The 19,889-nt window shown below is 34.9% G+C and overlaps 4 protein-coding genes across 6 annotated transcripts; 2 read left to right on the top strand and 2 right to left on the bottom strand.

Annotated features, from left to right (window-relative positions):
• Positions 1 to 214: 214 nt before the first annotated feature.
• Positions 215 to 4,482, top strand: LOC110712581 (NADH dehydrogenase [ubiquinone] flavoprotein 1, mitochondrial). Its single transcript, XM_021891049.1, has 3 exons — positions 215 to 477; positions 2,126 to 3,624; positions 4,215 to 4,482. Exons 1-2 carry the CDS (start codon positions 475 to 477, stop codon positions 3,608 to 3,610), a joined length of 1,488 nt encoding a protein of 495 aa, XP_021746741.1. The 5' UTR covers positions 215 to 474; the 3' UTR covers positions 3,611 to 3,624; positions 4,215 to 4,482.
• A 1,528-nt stretch (positions 4,483 to 6,010) lies between these two features.
• LOC110712418 lies at positions 6,011 to 10,264 on the top strand. The gene is made up of 8 exons (XM_021890880.1): positions 6,011 to 6,917; positions 7,165 to 7,862; positions 8,039 to 8,291; positions 8,415 to 8,633; positions 8,740 to 8,910; positions 9,020 to 9,199; positions 9,541 to 9,654; positions 9,759 to 10,264. The coding sequence occupies exons 1-8, from the start codon at positions 6,255 to 6,257 to the stop codon at positions 10,077 to 10,079; spliced, it is 2,619 nt and encodes an 872-aa protein (XP_021746572.1). The 5' UTR covers positions 6,011 to 6,254; the 3' UTR covers positions 10,080 to 10,264.
• Positions 10,265 to 10,575: 311 nt separating this feature from the next.
• LOC110712419 (protein UXT homolog) lies at positions 10,576 to 13,108 on the bottom strand. 3 transcript variants are annotated; one of them, XM_021890882.1, is made up of 7 exons: positions 12,907 to 13,108; positions 12,558 to 12,654; positions 12,182 to 12,211; positions 11,815 to 11,916; positions 11,538 to 11,645; positions 11,043 to 11,097; positions 10,576 to 10,899 (listed from the first exon to the last, which is right to left on the bottom strand). In XM_021890882.1, exons 2-7 carry the CDS (start codon positions 12,647 to 12,649, stop codon positions 10,855 to 10,857), a joined length of 432 nt encoding a protein of 143 aa, XP_021746574.1. In that variant the 5' UTR covers positions 12,650 to 12,654; positions 12,907 to 13,108; the 3' UTR covers positions 10,576 to 10,854. The 3 variants fall into 3 exon arrangements, with proteins under 3 accessions (XP_021746574.1, XP_021746573.1, XP_021746575.1); XM_021890881.1 differs by having other exon boundaries at positions 12,558 to 12,662; positions 12,907 to 13,105; XM_021890883.1 differs by lacking the exon at positions 12,182 to 12,211 and having other exon boundaries at positions 12,558 to 12,662.
• Positions 13,109 to 14,247: 1,139 nt separating this feature from the next.
• On the bottom strand, positions 14,248 to 17,023 carry LOC110712561. The gene is made up of 2 exons (XM_021891029.1): positions 16,784 to 17,023; positions 14,248 to 15,177 (listed from the first exon to the last, which is right to left on the bottom strand). Exon 2 carries the CDS (start codon positions 15,109 to 15,111, stop codon positions 14,599 to 14,601), a length of 513 nt encoding a protein of 170 aa, XP_021746721.1. The 5' UTR covers positions 15,112 to 15,177; positions 16,784 to 17,023; the 3' UTR covers positions 14,248 to 14,598.
• Between the last annotated feature and the right edge of the window lie 2,866 nt (positions 17,024 to 19,889).

Genomic DNA, 19,889 nt, shown 5'->3' with positions numbered 1-19,889 from the left:
ATCTCACATTTCTAATGTAACACTTTACTTCATATAAAAAAAAACACGAATCACGAACCGAATACCCGAGTGTATAATGAAAATTGCCGATCAACAATTGCAAACATATACCCAAAGGCTAGAGGTATAAATTTTTATGGGCACAATATCCAGCCCATCAACAAAAAGACCAAATAATAAACCCAAATCCAAAATTAAGGTGAGCCCATAAAATACAAAGCAACGTGGACCATTCGATCATCACATCATAATACACCGCCATTAATCACAGCCGTCAAAATCACTCAACATCGTCGTAAACAAAAAACGACTCTCCCAATTCCACGTTTCATAAAGCATACCCTCTCACACCAGATCATTTTCTTCTTCTTTCTTTCTCTCTCCTCTTTAAACTCTTATTATTCGAAGAACGCACAGTCAAATCTGCTGAATCGCAAATTCACCCACAATTCAAGCTTTCATCTTGCTGCTAATATGGTACGCTTTTTTGTCATTTGAATTTCTTAAAGTTGTTTCTTTTCAATTATTTCTTGCGCATTTTTATTTGTATTTTTTGATGGGGTTTTCCCCATCAATTTCCAATTTTTGTTTGTTTGGTTTTGTATTGATTAATGGTGTGATTTGGGGTTTCTGAGGTTAATTTTGGTTGCATTTAGATCTTATATAAGATTAATTTTAGTGGGGTTTTTATGAATTTGCTTTGAAATGCGTTGTTTTTGCTTATTATAATGTTGGTGTTGTTCGATTTAGGTATTTTTTGGGGTTTTATGGATGATGGGCAGTAGCCGCATTTTTTAGGGATTAAATGGATGATTAGTTGATTTGAGCTTGTTTGATCATAATTTAAATATTGGGTTTTGGATACCATGAACTATTGCTGCATTTTTCGCGATTATATGGGTTACAAAATATTAATGAATTTGAGCTGGTTTAATCAATATAGTTAAGTTAACCTTTCAGTGTTAGAAAAATGGTTAATTGCTCGAGGTGAAAATGATGTTGCGCCTTCCTAATTAGGAAGAAAGATGACATTACTTGGCTATTCTGTTCTTCATCTATCTGGGAACATTGTCATTTTTTCCCATGTTACTTTGGTATCAGAAGTGTATTGAAATATAGATCATTAAAGCACGAGAAGGTTGGAAATATAATTTGCAGTATTTGGATTGAAATGAATGAATCATGAAATTTTAGGAATCATGATAGTTGTCTACAAAATTGTGGCACCTCATTGTTTGATTCAAGGGAACTTCTAGGGTCATTTACTACCTCTATATTATTATTATGCGCAACAAATGAGCTTGCACGGACTCCTAGACAAAATTTGTGTGTAAGTGTTGAATGGAGAGAGAAAGATAATGATGCATGTGTTGCACATAATGTGTAGCAACCATTTTTGATAAATGTTGCACATAATATGAAACAGAGGTAGTATATTGTTTATAAAGGTAAGGAAAATAATCATTAGGAAGTCCTCCTCACGAGGGGAATTCCTAATGTAAGGGTCATTTATAATGTGGTAGGTGATTAAAGTATGTTTTTGAGCTACTTTATAGATCTTGCAAAATGGATTGTTATTGAATTTATCTTTGGACAATGATGTTAATAAGTAGTACTTTGAAAATGCATAATACAAGAATGTTACTTTGTTAGCCTTAAGGTTTTGCGATCACACTATAGTATTTAGACGGTGATCCTTCTGTAGAGTTGATAGCACACATCTAACAAATACTAAGATGCAAGAATTGAGCTTAGTAGAGTGGATTGCTGGTTGAAGATTTTCTTATCCACCTTACACATTGACGAAAGGATTGTTTATTTAATCAAGAGAATGAGCCTATAGTGATTTCATTAATGGAAATGAAAAGGAGTGTTGTGTAGTTTGGCTTGAAAGATAATATCTAGGTCATGAAGATGACCATCTGTTTCGTTTTCTAGCTATAAGAAGTTAAAGCTCTATAAAAATGTTTGTTCTTGGTTTATGAAATTGGATCAAGGTGCTTCATGATCATAGCAGTATTTTTGTAATTAAAGTAGTTTGAGGTTCATTCTTAATGCCGTGATTTCTAAATGATAAGCAGCTTCCATGACCCTTTCATCTGACCTTAAACATACTTTTTCACAGGCACCCCTGAGGGGCATTCTTAATCTTCAAAGAATAGGGCAAATTCAGCGCCACTGTGACAGCTGGGGAGTTGGCTATAGCAGATTGTTCAACACCCAGGCTGCTTCAACATCCAGTACCCCTCAGCCTCCTCCCCCTCCTCCTCCTCCAGAGAAAACTCATTTTGGTGGCCTGAAAGATGAGGATCGTATTTTCACTAATTTATATGGGCTGCATGACCCCTTTCTTAAAGGTGCTATGAAACGTGGTGACTGGCATAGAACAAAGGACTTAGTTGTGAAGGGTTCTGACTGGATAGTCAATGAAATGAAAAAGTCTGGTCTCCGTGGACGTGGTGGTGCTGGATTTCCATCAGGTCTCAAGTGGTCGTTCATGCCAAAAGCATCTGATGGTCGTCCCTCGTACCTTGTTGTCAATGCAGATGAAAGTGAACCTGGAACCTGCAAGGACAGAGAAATTATGAGGCATGATCCTCACAAGTTACTTGAGGGTTGCCTAATTGCGGGGGTAGGAATGAGGGCCAGTGCCGCTTACATATATATAAGAGGTGAGTATGTTAACGAACGTTTGAATCTGCAGAAGGCGAGGAAAGAAGCCTATGAATCTGGGCTTTTGGGCAAGAATGCATGTGGATCTGGCTATGACTTTGATGTTTATATTCATTATGGTGCTGGTGCCTATATTTGTGGTGAAGAGACTGCACTTTTGGAGAGTCTTGAAGGGAAGCAAGGAAAACCGAGATTGAAGCCTCCTTTCCCTGCTAATGCTGGACTCTATGGATGTCCTACAACCGTCACAAATGTGGAGACAGTTGCTGTATCCCCCACCATTCTAAGGCGCGGCCCTGAATGGTTTGCTAGTTTTGGCAGGAAGAACAATTCAGGGACTAAGCTATTCTGCATTTCGGGTCATGTCAACAAGCCTTGCACAGTTGAAGAGGAAATGAGCATCCCCTTGAAAGAACTGATTGAGAGGCACTGTGGTGGAGTGAGAGGTGGATGGGACAATTTACTTGCAGTGATTCCCGGGGGTTCTTCGGTCCCCTTGCTTCCTAAACACTTGTGTGATGATGTGCTGATGGATTTTGACGCTCTTAAGGCTGTTCAATCTGGTTTGGGGACTGCTGCTGTAATTGTGATGGATAAATCTACTGATGTTGTTGACGCAATAGCAAGGCTATCATATTTTTACAAGCACGAGAGTTGTGGTCAATGTACTCCATGCAGAGAAGGAACAGGGTGGCTATGGATGATTATGGAGAGGTTGAAAGTAGGAAATGCAAAGTTGGAGGAGATTGATATGCTTCAAGAGTTAACAAAGCAGATCGAGGGGCATACCATTTGTGCTTTAGGTGATGCTGCTGCATGGCCTGTACAGGGTCTTATTAGGCATTTCCGGCCAGAGCTAGAGAGAAGGATCAAAGATCATGCAGCCAGGGAGTTGCTCGAGGCTGAAAAAAGAGGTCTGCTTGAGGCTGCTGCTTAGATTATCTTATGCAGGTTTGAGCCTTCTCTTTGCTGGTCATTTTTTCATGCATGCAGATAATGACGAAATTCATTATTCTGAGAGGGCTATTTTCTATAGTTTCTACACAGTATTAAACCATATCTTTTAAAATGTGGGCAGTGGGCTCTGTTTCAATGTTTTCTATATGCAAGGATTTCAGTTAAAAAAAAAATTTCCTTTTCATGTGCAATGTTGTTATTCCCCTACCTAATTTGTATTTCAATGCATCTTTTTGTATGGGTTTAAAGCATAAGCCTTTCTAAAAGAAGGGACATATGCCTCGAGCTTCTCTTCTAGTCTTTCCTTTGTACTTCTATATGGTAAAGGTTGAGAGGAAAGAGTCCATGTCACCCCTTTAAAACACGGAAAACAATTTCCCACATAACGATACGAAAATGGGAAGAAAAAAAAAATCTCTCCTATATGATACCAAGTGTCACATCCATTAAAAAAAAATAAAAAATAAAAGATGTCACATTATTTCTGTCCAGCTAAACAGTGCTGGTTTCAGGAGTTGTTTGCTTGAAATGCTTCAGCTGTGGTTTTCATATTGGTTGACATTGTTCTGTCACATTTGATACAGGAGACCTTCAATTCTTGGATAATTGTTGAAATAAGAGATTGTAAGGGATTGCCCTCTAAGTATAATCCAGGAGGTAGCTCAAGTACATGTATGTCCCAGTAATTTGTTTCGTTTTGAAGATGTATCAACAATATGGCTGTATTCGTTTTATCGCAATAACTCCATACTTTTTGAATGTGTCTGGACGGACACAAATTTTTTTATATTGTTCATGTTGTTTTCTGGTGTAAGGCAATGCAAAACATTTCTTAAGACCATGCTTTTAGAATCCTTGTTTTTCATAGCGTATCAGATCAATCTTAATTTTTTTTGGCAGCTGGTGTCAAAGTTTTGCGGAAAACCTTCGAGGGGAAATTAGAATACTTAAATTTGTAGCTTTTTATTGGATGTTTCAAGTCTTTAAACTGTAATATGATCCTGAGACAGAATTCCCTCGGCCACTAGTTTTGATGTTGTGATCCCTTGGATTCTGGTGATTGCATGTGCATTGGCTCATCAAAGGGTGTAACCGGGATAGATGCATAGCTCTATACCTGTTCCCGAATACAGTCAAATTTAACAGATTCCCCGAATGCAAGAAAATTCACTGCAGGATATTAGAAATATACAGGAAGATACCCTGTAAATATTTTTTCTCATCAATCCCAACTCCCTAACACTCTCAAGTAAAAATTGTTCCAAAGTAAACATAACAGCCGCGATTTCTCCTTCCCGCCCCACCTTGCCATTCAAATTCTTCCACAGTAAACACAACAGCCGCGATTGCTCCTTTCCGCCCCACCTTGCCATTCAAATTCTTGCACACAGATAGTGCCAGATTTCCTCTACTATAACTGCCAATATAGTCCTTCTTACTCAGATTTTCTTACAGATTTTTTGTTGGGTAAAAAAGAAATATCTTTCTTACAGTTTTAATTTTTTATTTTTACCATCAATCTCAAATCTTCTACCGCTTCAGCTTCTGACCACATAAACTAAAAACAGACTATTTCGATCATATATACTGACTCAATGTTTTATGGAATTATCAAAGAAGACTCATTTTATGGCTGGCCCTCAGTTTCTGAATTCTGATGAAAAATTGATACAGACGACAGAAATCCAAGTAATTGAGTGAAGTCATTGTCTCATCAGTCTTATTTATTGTCCATACCCAACAAGAATGTAAATGACCTAACTTTGGCAGGATTTCAATTACAAAAGGTGCCACACCCTCAGTTTCTATTTAATTCTCTATGTATATCATTGTACATTTCTCCATTTGTTTAAATTAATCTGGAGTCCTACTTAATCCATCGTGCGTATATCTTTAAATGATGTCCCGGGAACCGTTTCTCTAAAATGTTACTTCCAGTGTCCTGATATAGTTTTAAATGATATCTGGGAAACCGGTTTTCTAAAATGTTACTTCCAGTATCCTGATATAGTTACTAAGCATACTTTTGACTTTTAACCCGTATTTTAACCATTTTTTTGTGTTATTTTGTATATGGATAGATGTTACTAAATGTGTATTATAAAAATATAATTTTTTTAACTACCTCCATTTCGATGTTGTATTATGTAACTACAAACAATAACAGGACTATAACACATGTTGTTTAGCAAAAACATGGCCAAGTATGTCGGAATTGAAATAAGTTGAATCTAACAAAAGTTTTTGTTTTTAAACTAAAGAATAAGTAGTTAATTAACGTAATCTGAAGAAAGAAAAGTAACTTTGTATAATATAAAGTTTGACCATAGTATAGATTCCAAGGCCATTAAATTAAATTAAAACTATACAATAACAATATTTTATGTTTTAAGATGAAATAGTTGAGGGATACGTGCACTGAAGTCTGTTTCACAGATGAGACATGGGAAGGCTCAATAATTTCCGCTGATACCGGCATTTTTCATTTTATAAATATCATTTAGTCTTTTAAACATAAAAAATTTCTTAGAATTTTCAATCCAAATTTCCAACTTTTGTTCATTTTTTTGATTTTTAGCTACATTGGTTATTTCTTCATTTGTTGTTCTTGTAAAATCATAGTAATGTTGCTAGGAAAGAAGAAGAAGAAGGGAAATTGTTTTCAAGTCGACTATATTGTAAGTGTACTCGAGATCAAGCCTTGGCCGCCCTCAGTTGCATTATGTTCTGTACAAACTGTGTTAATCCAATGGGAAAATGGTGAGCAAAATTCCGGGTTTTTACCTCCTGGTGTGCCTTCCCTTAATGGTTTCGAAGATGGGAAAATCGAGTTCAACGAGTTCTTTAAACTCCCGGTCACATTAACGAGCAAAGACAGTTATAACAATCATAATCATGGTTTTCAGAAGAATAACTTGGAGTTTCACTTGTATGAGCCAAAAAAGGATAAAGCTGTAAAAGGTCAACTTTTAGGTACTGCTGTTATTAACCTTGCAGAATTTGGGATCATCAGAGATGTTCAGGCAATGACAGCACCAATCGTTATTACTAAAAAGGTTTCGAAAGGTGCTAATGCTCTGCCTCTCCTTTATGTTCAGATTCAGCCTTTTGACAATGAAGGGATTGAGTCTGTGTTACGAATGATGAGCGAGCAAGGTGATGATAATGAATCTGAGCCTGCTTCTGTTACTGATGATGACGGATATGCATCTGCTATTTCTAGGACTTCGAGTTTTCGTGCAGGGAATTCTGCTTTTCAGATGGATGAAATGCTTAACTTTGTCAATGTAAGTATTTTGCAGCTTCTTTTTTGTAGTCTTATTTCATCTGTTATACTGGTAAATAAGTGTATTGTATATAGCATTGTGTTTTCAAGTTTTAGAATGATGAATCTGTTTATTTTGCCTTGGTATAAATGTATAATGCTTCTATGTTGTTTTATGCTGTAATGAGAGCCATATTTCTAGTATATCTTGATTAGCAGGAAAGAAAATGTAACTTAAATTTATGAGTTTGAACCTTGAAATTTTGTAGGTGGGTCTGAATTCGGAGCTAGGGGGTGCTGCAGAGGTACCTGAAAATGATGAAGGAAGGACAAGGAGTTCGACAGAGAAAAAGGAACACACGCATAGTGGAGAAGATGATTGGGCCTATGGAAGGAGGAGCTTAGAAAGCAATACTAATGTGTTTGGCAAATTCTCAGAAGTGGCTACAACAAGAAAACAGACCTCTAGAAGTATTAGCACTCTAAAATTTGGGAAAAAGGGGCTTGATCTGCAAGGTTTTGGTGATAAATTGAAGCACATAAAATCTGTCAGACTTCCGACTGATTCTCCAAGGTCCAATGGTCCTCCTATTCCTTTGCATTTATTTGACAGGGAAAAGGAAGAGAGTTCTGTAAAAGAGGTGCAAGTTGATACCAAAAGTCAGGGAAAAGGTGACAAGAAAGAAAAGAAGAATGTAAAATCAGATAATAAACCTGAACTCGAGTCTAAAATTAAGATGCTCGAGGAAGAGTTAAGAGAAGCTGCTGCACTTGAGATTGGACTGTATTCAGTGATAGCCGAGCATCTGAACTCTAAAAGGAAGGTCCATGCACCGGCTAGAAGGCTTGCAAGGTTTTATCGTCATGTCTGCAGAATGGAATCACAAACTAACAGAGCAAGTTCTGCTAGAACAATAGTTTCAGGAGTTGTTATGGTTTCTAAGGCTTGTGGAAATGATGTTACAAGGTATGAACTAAACCGAGAAATAAAACCATGTATTACCATTCCTCAAATTTCATGTTGTTGAACATTTCTTTGTTACAATTTTTGTGGTTGAATTTGCTTGACTCCCCCTGATAAAACTGATTTTTACTGATTTGAACTGGAACGACCTTGTGTTGGAATGCTTTGCTGATGTACAGGCTGACTTTTTGGTTATCAAACACGATAATACTAAGATCTATGGTGAGCCAAGTAACTGAAGATCTCCCTTCTCTCCCTGAACCAATTCGCGCTGATACTAAATCTGGAAGAAAAAAGTCAGAGAAAAAATCTTCCTCAAATGACTCAATAGATAGCTTGGGTGATTGGGAAGATCCACATACATTCATCATGGCATTAGAGAAGGTCGAAGCTTGGATCTTCTTTCGCATTGTTGAGGGCATATGGTGGCAGGTTTTGCCTATATCCTTTCAGTACAACTTGTGCCATTGATATTCTTCTTATATTGTTGTAGCACTTGTAGGTTAAATGTCACTATCAAGTACTTATTTTTCTAAATTTTGTGTACTTCCACAGAGTTTTATCCCGCATATGCAGCCAGCAAAGAAGAAGAAAAAGGGAAAGAGGCTGACCTCAAGGAAAACTCAGAGATGGAAATTTGGTTTAGGGGATCAAGAACAAGGAACTTTTTCAATAGAGCTCTGGAAGAAAGCTTTTCATGATGCTTGTGAGCGGCTTTGTCCCATTCGAGCTGGAGGTCATGATTGTGGTTGCTTGCCAATGTTGTCAAAAATGGTACTTATCTTTGTTTCCACTGATTTTTCAGTTATATCACAACCATTTACACTAGCATGTCATCTATCAGAACTGTGGTGATATTTACTTTTGTTTTGCTTTCTAGGTAATGGAGCATTTGGTGGATAGGTTAGATGTAGCGATGTTTAATGCCATTCTTCGTGATTCAGAAGAGATGCCAACAGATCCAATGTCAGACCCCATCACTGAACTTAAAGTCCTTCCCATTCCTGCAGGGAAATCAAGTTTTGGTGCTGGTGCTCAACTGAAAAATGCTGTTAGTAACTTACAGTAGTATCTGATCCTCTTGTAGTTTCTGTTCCATATGTTTACAGAGTGATTGAATGATATGGACTTTGTTGCTTGGTTTCTTGACTTGTAACCAGGTTGGAAGCTGGTCGAAATGGCTCAGTGATTATTTTGGTCTTGAAGATGATCACCCATCAAAGGATCAAAATGAATCCAATGAAGAAGATGCCGTCAAGGCTTTCCATCTCCTTAACGCATTGGGTGATCTTATGAGGCTTCCCCTTGGAATGCTTGCTGATGCCACCACAAGGAAGGAGGTGAGTAAAACTGGCATTGGAAAGAAAAATTCACACACTGTAATAACCAAATACCTATTTCACTAATTAGATGATTTTACAAAATTAGGGCGTCTGTTACAGACTGTTAGCTAAGGGCTTGCAGCTTGCTCAAATACAGAAACTGACAGTAATAATGCACATGCCCTAAACTAATGATGTTTCTAGGGGTCATAACATATAGCTAAATGCGACGCCCTTCTAATATATTAGATATTAGCCATTTATTTCCTCCTGTATTGGTAGAACAGAACATAAACCTGTAAGTTTGTACTCACCAGCTGAAATTCTTTGTTCTGATATTTTGGGTTACAACTTTTAAGGTATGCCCAATGTTTGGCGGAACTCTTCTCAAAAGGGTCTTCACCAATTTTGAACCAGATGATTTCTCACCAGATCCCATTTCAATGGAAGTTCTTGAGGCTTTTGTATCTGAGGTTAGTCCCTTGCTTCTTCTAATCTTCTATGTAACATATTTCTTTGCTGAACTGTAAGCTTTTCTCCACTATTTTCTTGGCTGAATTATTCTTTTTCTACTCAGGATCCTCATGAGACTACAAATGATTATATTATAAGCTTTCCTTGTGCTGCAAAACCAGTAGTATACTCACCTCTTCCAGCTGCATTGTTCTCGAGTTTGTTAGGAGAAGCTCAGAAGAGAAGCGGGTCATCATTACTAAGAAAAGCACATAACAGTGATGATGAGCTGGATAAGCTGAGTGTACCTCTAGCTTTGATCAATGTTCAGAACATTTGCATTGAATCTGCCTCGTCGAAACCTAACTGGATGCCCAAGGGGAAATGTGGCAGGGATGTCGTCAGGTATAAACTCTTGCAGGAAGCATGGAGAAATGGCTCCTGATATTAACTATCATGCTGACCTGTGGCGAGAGGAACCGTGAAAACATTCCCCTTTTTCAATCTAATTTAGACATTTGTTTCATGGATGCAACTACTCTTGTAAAGTTGAATCAAAATGCAGATTTTCTAACAGCTGATCTGCACGATTTTTCATCAAAAAAAAAAGTTGATCCAGGGTTACAACCACTTCCAATGTCTTAATATTATACTTTCTTGAAAATACCCAAAACTATCTATCCCAATGAAAATCAATCTCACGTATCTGGGTGTAAATAAGAAATTTTGACATTTTATCATCGAAAAAGAAGGGCAGATTTGGAAATCACATAGATAGGATTTTCTTTTATATTCTACGTAGTATGCAATGCTTTTTCATTTTTTTTTTAAGTAACTACTGTCAATAAAGGACCTTAATTCTAGAAGATAACATACATTGAGTTGGTTTCATAAATGTGATGGGATATGAAAACTCAACTCTGGCATATTAATGATAAGGATTTATAACACACTAGAAGGCATTTTATTCATTGAATCGATAGAAAAATGTATATGGTGCTTTTCTAACAAGCAAACTAATATCACAAAACCTAAATTAGCAGACATAATCACTTTGTCATTCGCTCTGATCTTTACATTTCTATCACTTTAGAGATTTGATAAGTGCCAACGATTAATCCTGAAAGAAGCTCACTCCAGACTGAAAGTAGATCATCCATAATGCTATATGTCCAGGACTTCAGGAGAGATTCCTCAAAAGAACCACTAGAAAAAAGGTATTACTCCACCGGAATCTGAAGCAACTCTCGTATCCCTTCACAAACCTGCATGAATTAGTTGAGAGCCACTGTTATAATTGCACATTGTTCAACTATTCATTTCAAGATCTTTTGAGAAGTGAACCATCCTATTATAGCTACTCAAGCTTAAGAAGCAACAACAAAAATGGTTCAAGAAATATGCATACCAGCTTAATTTGAGCTTTGATTGATGCTATCATACGAGTATATTCCTCTATTTGCCTACAAATGGAGCAAACACGAAAGTTAAATGTGATAGTCATAGTGGACAATGATATCAGAATGGTTATAGAAGAAACAGCACATTTTTGTTCCAGTGGTTGCTCATATTCAACCCACTTTATCCCTGCCTCTAACAGAAGCCTTTTTCAATGCATTTAGGTAATGATGATGATATTGTTAATGTTTAACATGACATCATAAGCAATTGAAGCATCTTGACAAGGAACATTTGTAGTTGTTGAGAGCAAAAAAAGTACCTAAGCCACCAATAATTGTGACCACAGCCAGCCAACAATGTATGGCAAAACCCTATAACTGCTACCTTACATATATCCACCAAAAGCATTTTCATATTGACCATTATTGTCTACAACAAAGTCTTCAGACAAGAAAGAAAAGATTGTACTAAAATAGATTATAAAAAGAAAAGATTATTTTACTTGGCTAGCCGTTCCTCCCTTGCTGCGATGTAATTTAAGGCTTCAGACCAGGTGAATTCAACATGAAATCCCAATCCAACATCTACAAATATGCGGCGTGTGTCAGGGCTGCAAGCACATATCCACAAACATTATTAAAAATTAATAATAAAAATGGTATTATTCATAATATAGCTTTATATATAATTAAGTGCTTAGGATGAACAACGGCCAGGAAAGAGACAAAGGAGCAGGACTTGCTCATAAGATATGACAGAAAGGCAGGTCAAGCTCTTACACTTCCGCTTGCATGTACACTTCAGATCCAAGATTAACTAATGTCTTGAGGCTGCTTACACTATTCTTTTCCAAATTCTGTATGTTCCTCTTCAAATCTGAGCTATTGTTCAAACAAATAAAGGGCAACAAATACTTAAAGTTGATGGAACAAGCACGATCAAAATAATTGAGATGACTATGAGAGATATGTACATTTTCACAGGCTTTTCTCTTCCAAAAACATTATTGAACTATGCATAAAAATCAATGACTCACAAAATCAAAGGTAAAAGCTTTACTCGATACTTACAAATTTACACTAGAAACGGTCAAGAACATAAACTATAATGGTAAGACAAACATGTAAGTTGAATGCAAAAGGATACAATATCTTCTGTCGTTCAAAAATCTTGTCCCTGCAAGCAGATACACGAACACGTTGGCACACCATAATAAAGGAAATAATGTTGGTTCTCAAGTTTCTAATTCTCTCATTGAATCATAAACATTCAACAACGCCAAACTCGATATCATAATAAATTTTCCATAGCTTAGCAATCAAATTAGTATACACCCATCAAATTTTTACATTTGATTTCAACCATTTGAAGCTCCCCTACTTTTCCTATTTGAATCTTCCAATTTTCAGATAGTGGGAACATAATTTTGAAATTAACACATAAAGGGCTAGTTCTTTCCTATCATAAGCATCTAATTACAGCTCAAAATATCGATAGACATAAATTCAACAAAAGGGGTTACCTTTCAGCAATGGCCTTAACAAGATCAGGCTTCAACCGACGATCAACAAATTCCTCAAATTTTGTCACCTTTACTTCTCTGTACTTATCCATTACAACTGCAACACTAAAAACAATTAAACAGCAAAACCCCAATTAAGAAATGATTAATAGAATCAGAAGTAATTAGAATTAAACAATTTTCAAGTTCTAAGAGGCATTTTAACAAACAGTTGGCAGGCAGTAGAAATTTTGAACTGTTTCACAGATTAGGGATTGCAGAAGAATGAGATATTTGTGTCAAAATTAAAAGAAAATAATCCAACACCAAAAAAATAATCAATGTCCAAAATTTCAGAGTAGGAGATAACCGGAGTGGTGGAGTTTTCCGTCGGCGTTGGATCGTCGCACTAGGAGGGTAGGAATAACGGATTAACGGGTATCAAGTTTGTTGTTATAATAACTGGAAAAAAATATGTAGTAGAATAATATGCGAAAGTGCTAGACTTTTTACCGATCGCTAGGAGAGAGAGTGTTTAATTGGAGGAAAAAGGTGTGAAATTAGCCAAAGTGGGGTGTAATTAGGAAAAGAAGGTTTATGTGCATGGCACATGTTGTAAAAGACGTGGTCAACGCCGGAGAATTGTGAGTCAATGTTGGAAAGTGGGTTTTGGCTTTCTTGAACAACAAATTTTTTTAAAAAGTTTTCTTTGGCCAAAAAAATTTTAAAAGGTTTTTTTCTGACAAAAAGGTCACTTTAAAAGGTTTTTCCTGGCAAATTTTCCTAGAAAAATTTACCGAGAATAACACGGCCTTTAAGTAGTTTTTCAAAAATAAAATAATTTTTGAATTATTTCAAAATGAAATGACTATTAACCCAAATCTGCCAAGTATGGAACATGACATGTTGGTAACCTGTTTAATAGGTCACATGTGACACGTGTTACAACTCTAAAGGGTTAATTTGTGTTTGATTTGTTTAGGTAGGGTTTTAGAGATAACAAACTGTATATCTCAATTTTAGGGTCAATGAGGGTATATATACGAGTAAACAAAATAAATAAATAAATAAATAAATAAATATCTTTTTTTATACTCCATACCACACAAACAGCCTTAGCTTGCTGCGCACACACCCCCGTGCGAAATATAGCTCGGCCTTGCCGCAACTTTGTGTGCAACGATCGTTCACTCGCTTGTGAGCATAGCTCGGCCTTGTCGCAACTTTGTGTGCAACTGAGCTATCGCTCACTCGCTTGCGAGATAGTGAGCTATAGGTCAGCCTTGTCACAACTTTGATTTGTGTGCAACTGAGCTATCGCTCACTCGCTTGCGAGCTATAGCTCGGCCTTATTGCAACTTTGTGTGAAACTGAATCACTCACCCACTTGCAAGCTATAGCTCGGCCTTGCCGCAACTTTGTGTGCAACTGAGCTATTGCATGCTCACCCGCGAGCTATAGCTCGGCCTTGTTCTCGTGTACTGTCATCGAGAGAACGATAGCGCTCTAGGTAGCTCGGTAATAACTTCTTCCGATTTGTATTACTATTGTCATAACTCCAACAACGTCTACAATGTTTGTCCCTCTTACAGCTTTCTCTATAACAAAAAAAAAAAAAAAAAAAAAAAAAAAGAAGTGCAACACTTTATTGAACGCCTTTCATATCATATTGAAACACATTTTTTTTATATGAATAATCAATAGTTGTTGAACAATATTACACCTAAGAAGCCAATAACATGTATGACATATATATGGTACGATTGCACTAAGTTAATAAGCTTATACAACAAATATAAATACTACAATGATAATTAAAAAATGCATATCTAACACTTGATCATAGTACAATGATATTCAAAGAAACAACCAAGAACATCGAACCAAACCAAGGCACACGTACAAATGGTTGATCAATTAGACGACCATCAATTAATTAAGCCAACATTGTAACAGTCATCAGTATGTGGTGCAGATTGTTAGTCATGTATAACATGACTCAAATGTGATGAACATTTTTTAGCTGACTTTCCACATACTTCAGACATTATTTATCATATGATCAACCCCTCATAAAACACCAAGTACACACACCAACACTCACTGATACACAAATGAAGCACCCTACCATCAGCATCAGGCAATATGCACGAGTCTCAGCTTCTCTTTTCGCCGTAGCAGCAGCAGCAGCAGCAGCAACAGCCATATCCTCGGCTTTTCTTTTCCTTGCAGCAACAACCAATGCAGCCTTAGCTTCTCTTTTCGTGGCAGCAGCAGCAGCAGCCTCCTCAGCCTCAGCCTCAACCTCAACCTCAACCTCGGATTTGTTAATACATGTTCGACAAAGATTTGGCACATTATTTGCCATTAATTGTCCTTTCACTTGCCCTTGTCTTCCTCTGTAGTACATTGCAGTATCTTTGTGATTCCAATCCTCTTTTATAAGTTCTGCTACTACATTTTTTAGTACAATTTTGCAGAATTTCCAGCAGATTTTACGTTTTGTGCTTTCTTTCACTAAAGAACCTGATTTTATTACAGCTCCACAACCTTGGCAACATATGAAATGGCCCATGGTACAATTATAGCCCGCGAATGTAGTTGAGCTTTGAGCGTAGCTAAGCAAGCTAACTGCCACTATCTATGTCCAAAAACAAACAGTTATCATATTAGTACTTCGGATACTAACTAGTAATGTGACAACTAAATTAAAAAAAAAAAATTAAATATTGATGTAAATTTGTTGGCCATAGAGGTATAGAACAACCTATGTTCCTTAGACTACTAGGCCTGTGATTAATGATAAGCATGAGAGATTTGCAACAATGTAACATAGTTTCATAATTATTTTGTTTGTGAATTGTGAGATCATAATTAATCTTAAATTTTGTAAGGCCATAAACTAACATAAGGTTGATCCAGCGCGTTTTCTGTGTGGCTGGTCATACCGTGTAATCGGATGACACACATCAAACACTGACCGAGTAACCCCTAACTGAGTAACCTCTAACTGATCGAGTAACACTTAACCAAGTAACCTCTGATAAAGTAAACCGGCCGCAGTTATGTATGTAACTTTGTGTCATTACTCAAATAGAATATAAAATGATGTGAAACAAATCAAAAGGGAGCATAACAATAATATAATCTATAATAGTATAAAACATCATGAAAAAGAATAGTTCTGTTAGATCCGTTACTAATCTTAGGTGGAGTTGTTACCAACAACATAATATAACTACAATCTTTATTTTAAACTACTTGTATGTACTTTATGATCAATACTTTTTACGTACTAGTGACAAATCCAATATATGTGCAGTGGCATACTGAGCTGGAACACAAAACTACTTAGGAAGTATATCTTATTAGAAAAAAGAGTTAAAATGCAACAATTATTCCTACAACTAGTAAACTGTAGAAATTGTTATATACACCAAGGGTCATTTGCTCATTTAATCAACAATTTGCTTATTTATTAATAATTATTTGCTCATTTGTTGATTAAATGAGCAAATGTCCTCGAGTATACGGTACATCCGGGTGTACAAAACAAACTCTCAGTAAACTATGAAATAATAAATTATAAGTACGGTATATGATGCTAGAAAATTAATATCATTTATTTTGTTCCAAAAGATTTGACATAATTATATTAATAATTTGTTTTGTTTGCATAGACTCAACATGTTTTTATTAAAAAAAAAAACACTTTGCATGTGATTAATTTTTGGTTATGAAGAGGATTGCTATTGGATGGTGGTGGAATGGTGGGTTAATAGTGGTAGGACATGGTCGATGTGGTGAACAACCGGATATGGTGGTTTAGCTAGAGGAAGAAGAGAAGAAAAATTGAAGTCACTTGTCACTCTCATGGGAGTTATTGCTAAAAAAAGCATAATCAACGAAATCCGGTCAAAGGTCCTGTCAGATTGATCAACGACAAAATAATAACTTGACGTCCCAATTAAGTGTCATTTCTTTTTAAGGTTCTATCCCATTAAAATGTTAAAATAAAAGGTCATTTCTGAAAAAATTTCCTAGCTACTAGTCATGTCATATCTATTTGTTTCAATTTGACATATTAGAATCATTCCAAATAAAACTTAATGTAAAGACAACTTTTTTGAGGCGAAACAATTTGAAATAAATAGTATATTTATAGATGTGGTTATTAATAGTTCGGAATAGAGAGAGCACATCATATACTATAATAAAGTAAATGAGAAAGATATAGATCATCATACCTGGATATATAAAAGTGAATGATGTTTGTCAAGAATATAATTAAGAGGTTTACTGAATTATACTTTGGTGATTACCACTAATAAAGAGCCTTTAAGTATTTCTTACTCTTTTTTTTTTCTTTTTTGGCAAATATGGCTTAGAAATACATGAAGTGAAAGTTCATACATCAATTCCTTATATACTACTCGTACTATACACTCACTTATCTCACTCTATCTATATTATTATATGTACTTCACTAGTCCGTACGTAATTGAACTCAAGCTCATGCATGCATGCACCACGCTTAATTATTAATATAATGGTTCGATATAGTAAGACAATATTAGCATTAATTAAATCATTACCCATACAATTATTGGATGAGAATTTAATTAGTATATATTAGTGATGTATGTCCAATTATTTTGAGACAACATAAAGAGAGACCAATTCCATGGATTACTCTTCACCTCTAAATCATTATAATCCTACTAACTTTGTATCAAAATAATAGTTACACTTATAAGTTTATTTTGATTGTTTTAAATATAGTGTTTATAGCTTACACTCTATCCTTTTTCGTAATAAGATATGAAGCTTATTTCGGACTATTAATTAATTACACATCTTGGCTTTGTCTACTACTTCTATTTTTAATTCCCATATCTCACTTTTACTTTCTAATTATTTAAAAAGTTTAGAATAAAAAAAAGTTGAGAATATTAATTCAATACAACTAGCTATGGTCATATTTGGCAAAATATAGTTGTAGATGAGGTAGCTGTTAATTACTTTGTATGATATTAATTAGTTGTTAGTTGTGAGAGTAATTGTCAATTGTTAACAAGTTGTTAGCTGTGATGATAAATAATTAAGTATAAATGCTTGTTATAGTAGTGACTGACTAGTTGTTACCTTCAAATATGAAAAAAAAACCACAACAATTAGGGGCTTGTTTGGCATCATTTTTGGTTTTTAGTTTCCTGTTTTTTTTTTTTAAAACTAAAAACCAAAAACAAGAAACAAAAAAAAAGTGTTTCCACTTTTTTGTTGCCAGTTTTCAAAATTATTATGATTTTAATAAGTTTAAATAATTTTTTATTCATTATGTGACATATATCATATACTTTTATACAACAAAAAACCAAAAAACAGAAAACTACAGCAATGCCAAACGAACCCCTAGCTTCCATCGCTAAATTACCAAACACACAAATTGTTTTATTAAGTATTGATTTGACTTGGCTAAACCACTTAAAGCTACTGCTGAACATGCCTTATGTTTAGTTCACTTAATCTCATAACCTTATTACATATTTTTTATCAAATAAATGTAAGAAAATAAGTTCATATTATTTCATGTAAAAAAAATAATAAGATAAGGTTAGACTTTATCATTTTATTTGTAATTTTTAATCTCTTTAAAAATATTATTAAAAAAATTAAAAAATAATTAGATAATATACATTAATATACTACCTTCGATTTTTTTTAGTTGCAACTTTGGGGTATTATTTGTGAGATATAAAATATTCCAAAATTGCAACTAATTAATATAAATCGAAGGTAGTAAATCGAATAAGACCTCATTTGAAATATTTTATACTTATAGATTTGCATATAAATATTGTCAAAGATTAGTCAAATTAAAAAAAAAAAAAAGGTCCGTATTAAAATGAGATTAGAAAATATAAGTCCAATCAGATCACATAAACAATAATAAAGTGAACTAAATATAGCCAAAAGCCGGATTATTATATTCATAGGTAACATAGTTTAAGGGGCAGATTTATAAAGCGTCGTATAGAAACACAAGGAGACACTATATTTTATGCACCCAATTACTTACTGCTGGACGATGAAGCGGCATATTGACAAACAATGGGCTGCGCAAAAACACCCCACTTCTATATAGTAAACCAAATTACATGACGAAATCGGAAATTTTCTCCATTCTTCAAAACCAGATGATATGATTTTGTTCTTGATTTGCCTTAAATAATTATATGGAGATACGAACAAATGTAGTACGAAGTAGTGCTTTACTTAATTAAACAACTACAAACGAAAACATATGTTCCAATCTCTCATATGACAACTTGTCAAGGGAATAATTATAGTGGTAAAGTTGGTAAATTTAGCTTACGTTGCTACTTAATGACAAATTTTAGTATTCAATTTAAGCCTTAGATTTTTAAAAGTGTGCCACGGCTCAAAACGGCAAATGCACAATATGTAGACACATGGCATGTTATTGTATGCTAAGAGACTTATTTCTTTTATTCCGTCTATTTATGTACAATATCTAATAATCTATACTATATATTAAAGGTGATTCTGGTGTCACGTGGCACTCTTCAAAATGTGTGTATTATGTCGTCATCCAAAATATATGCGCCACGTAAGCTAGTCACTTCTTTTAATAAAATAAAATATGCTTTGAATAATATTCGAAAGCATATATACCTGTTGAGTAATTAGGTTTTGATGATTGTAAACTAATGATGATTATCTATCTAACGTGTTTGTTAAGTTATGCATAGAAAGAACAAGTTATTCTTGCAGCAATATATGATAAGCAATAGAGAAACAAGAACAATAATGAGTGTTATGAATGATAAACATGATGATGGCTAAAGAACCATGAAGGTAACTATGTAAATAGGTGTTTGCATATGTTAGCTTCATAAGGTAAGTACACTATGCATACATGAGTTGTATATGTGTAGGAGTATTTACATAAGCTTTAAGTTTAATTAGTTCTCTCACTTGAAGTTTGTTTGTGACAAACAAACTTCAATCTAATGTTTCTCTTAAGTGTTTATGTGAAGACAAGAACTGACTTAGGTGAAGTCAGTGGGTTGGAATCACTACTACAAAATTGGCCAAAGAGACCTCAAGTTAGAGACCATTTAATTAAATAGGTAGTCTCTTAGTTTCAAGAGACTAAATATCCTAAATATGTGGTCTCTTTGATATTTCGAGAGACCACTTATTTAAAATAATAGGTCTCTTGTAGTTTTTCAAAATTTTAATTTAAAACGGCAGAGACCATTTTTCTACATAAGTGGTCTCTTTTTCTAAAATACATATAATAAATTTTTTTTGTAAAAAAAAAACAAA

The sequence above is a fragment of the Chenopodium quinoa genome, unplaced genomic scaffold (assembly GCF_001683475.1).
Source record: "Chenopodium quinoa cultivar QQ74 unplaced genomic scaffold, ASM168347v1, whole genome shotgun sequence".
Taxonomy (NCBI): domain Eukaryota; kingdom Viridiplantae; phylum Streptophyta; class Magnoliopsida; order Caryophyllales; family Amaranthaceae; genus Chenopodium; species Chenopodium quinoa.
The sequence above is the reverse complement of the archived record's forward strand: the minus strand, read 5'-3'. Positions and strand labels throughout refer to the sequence as shown.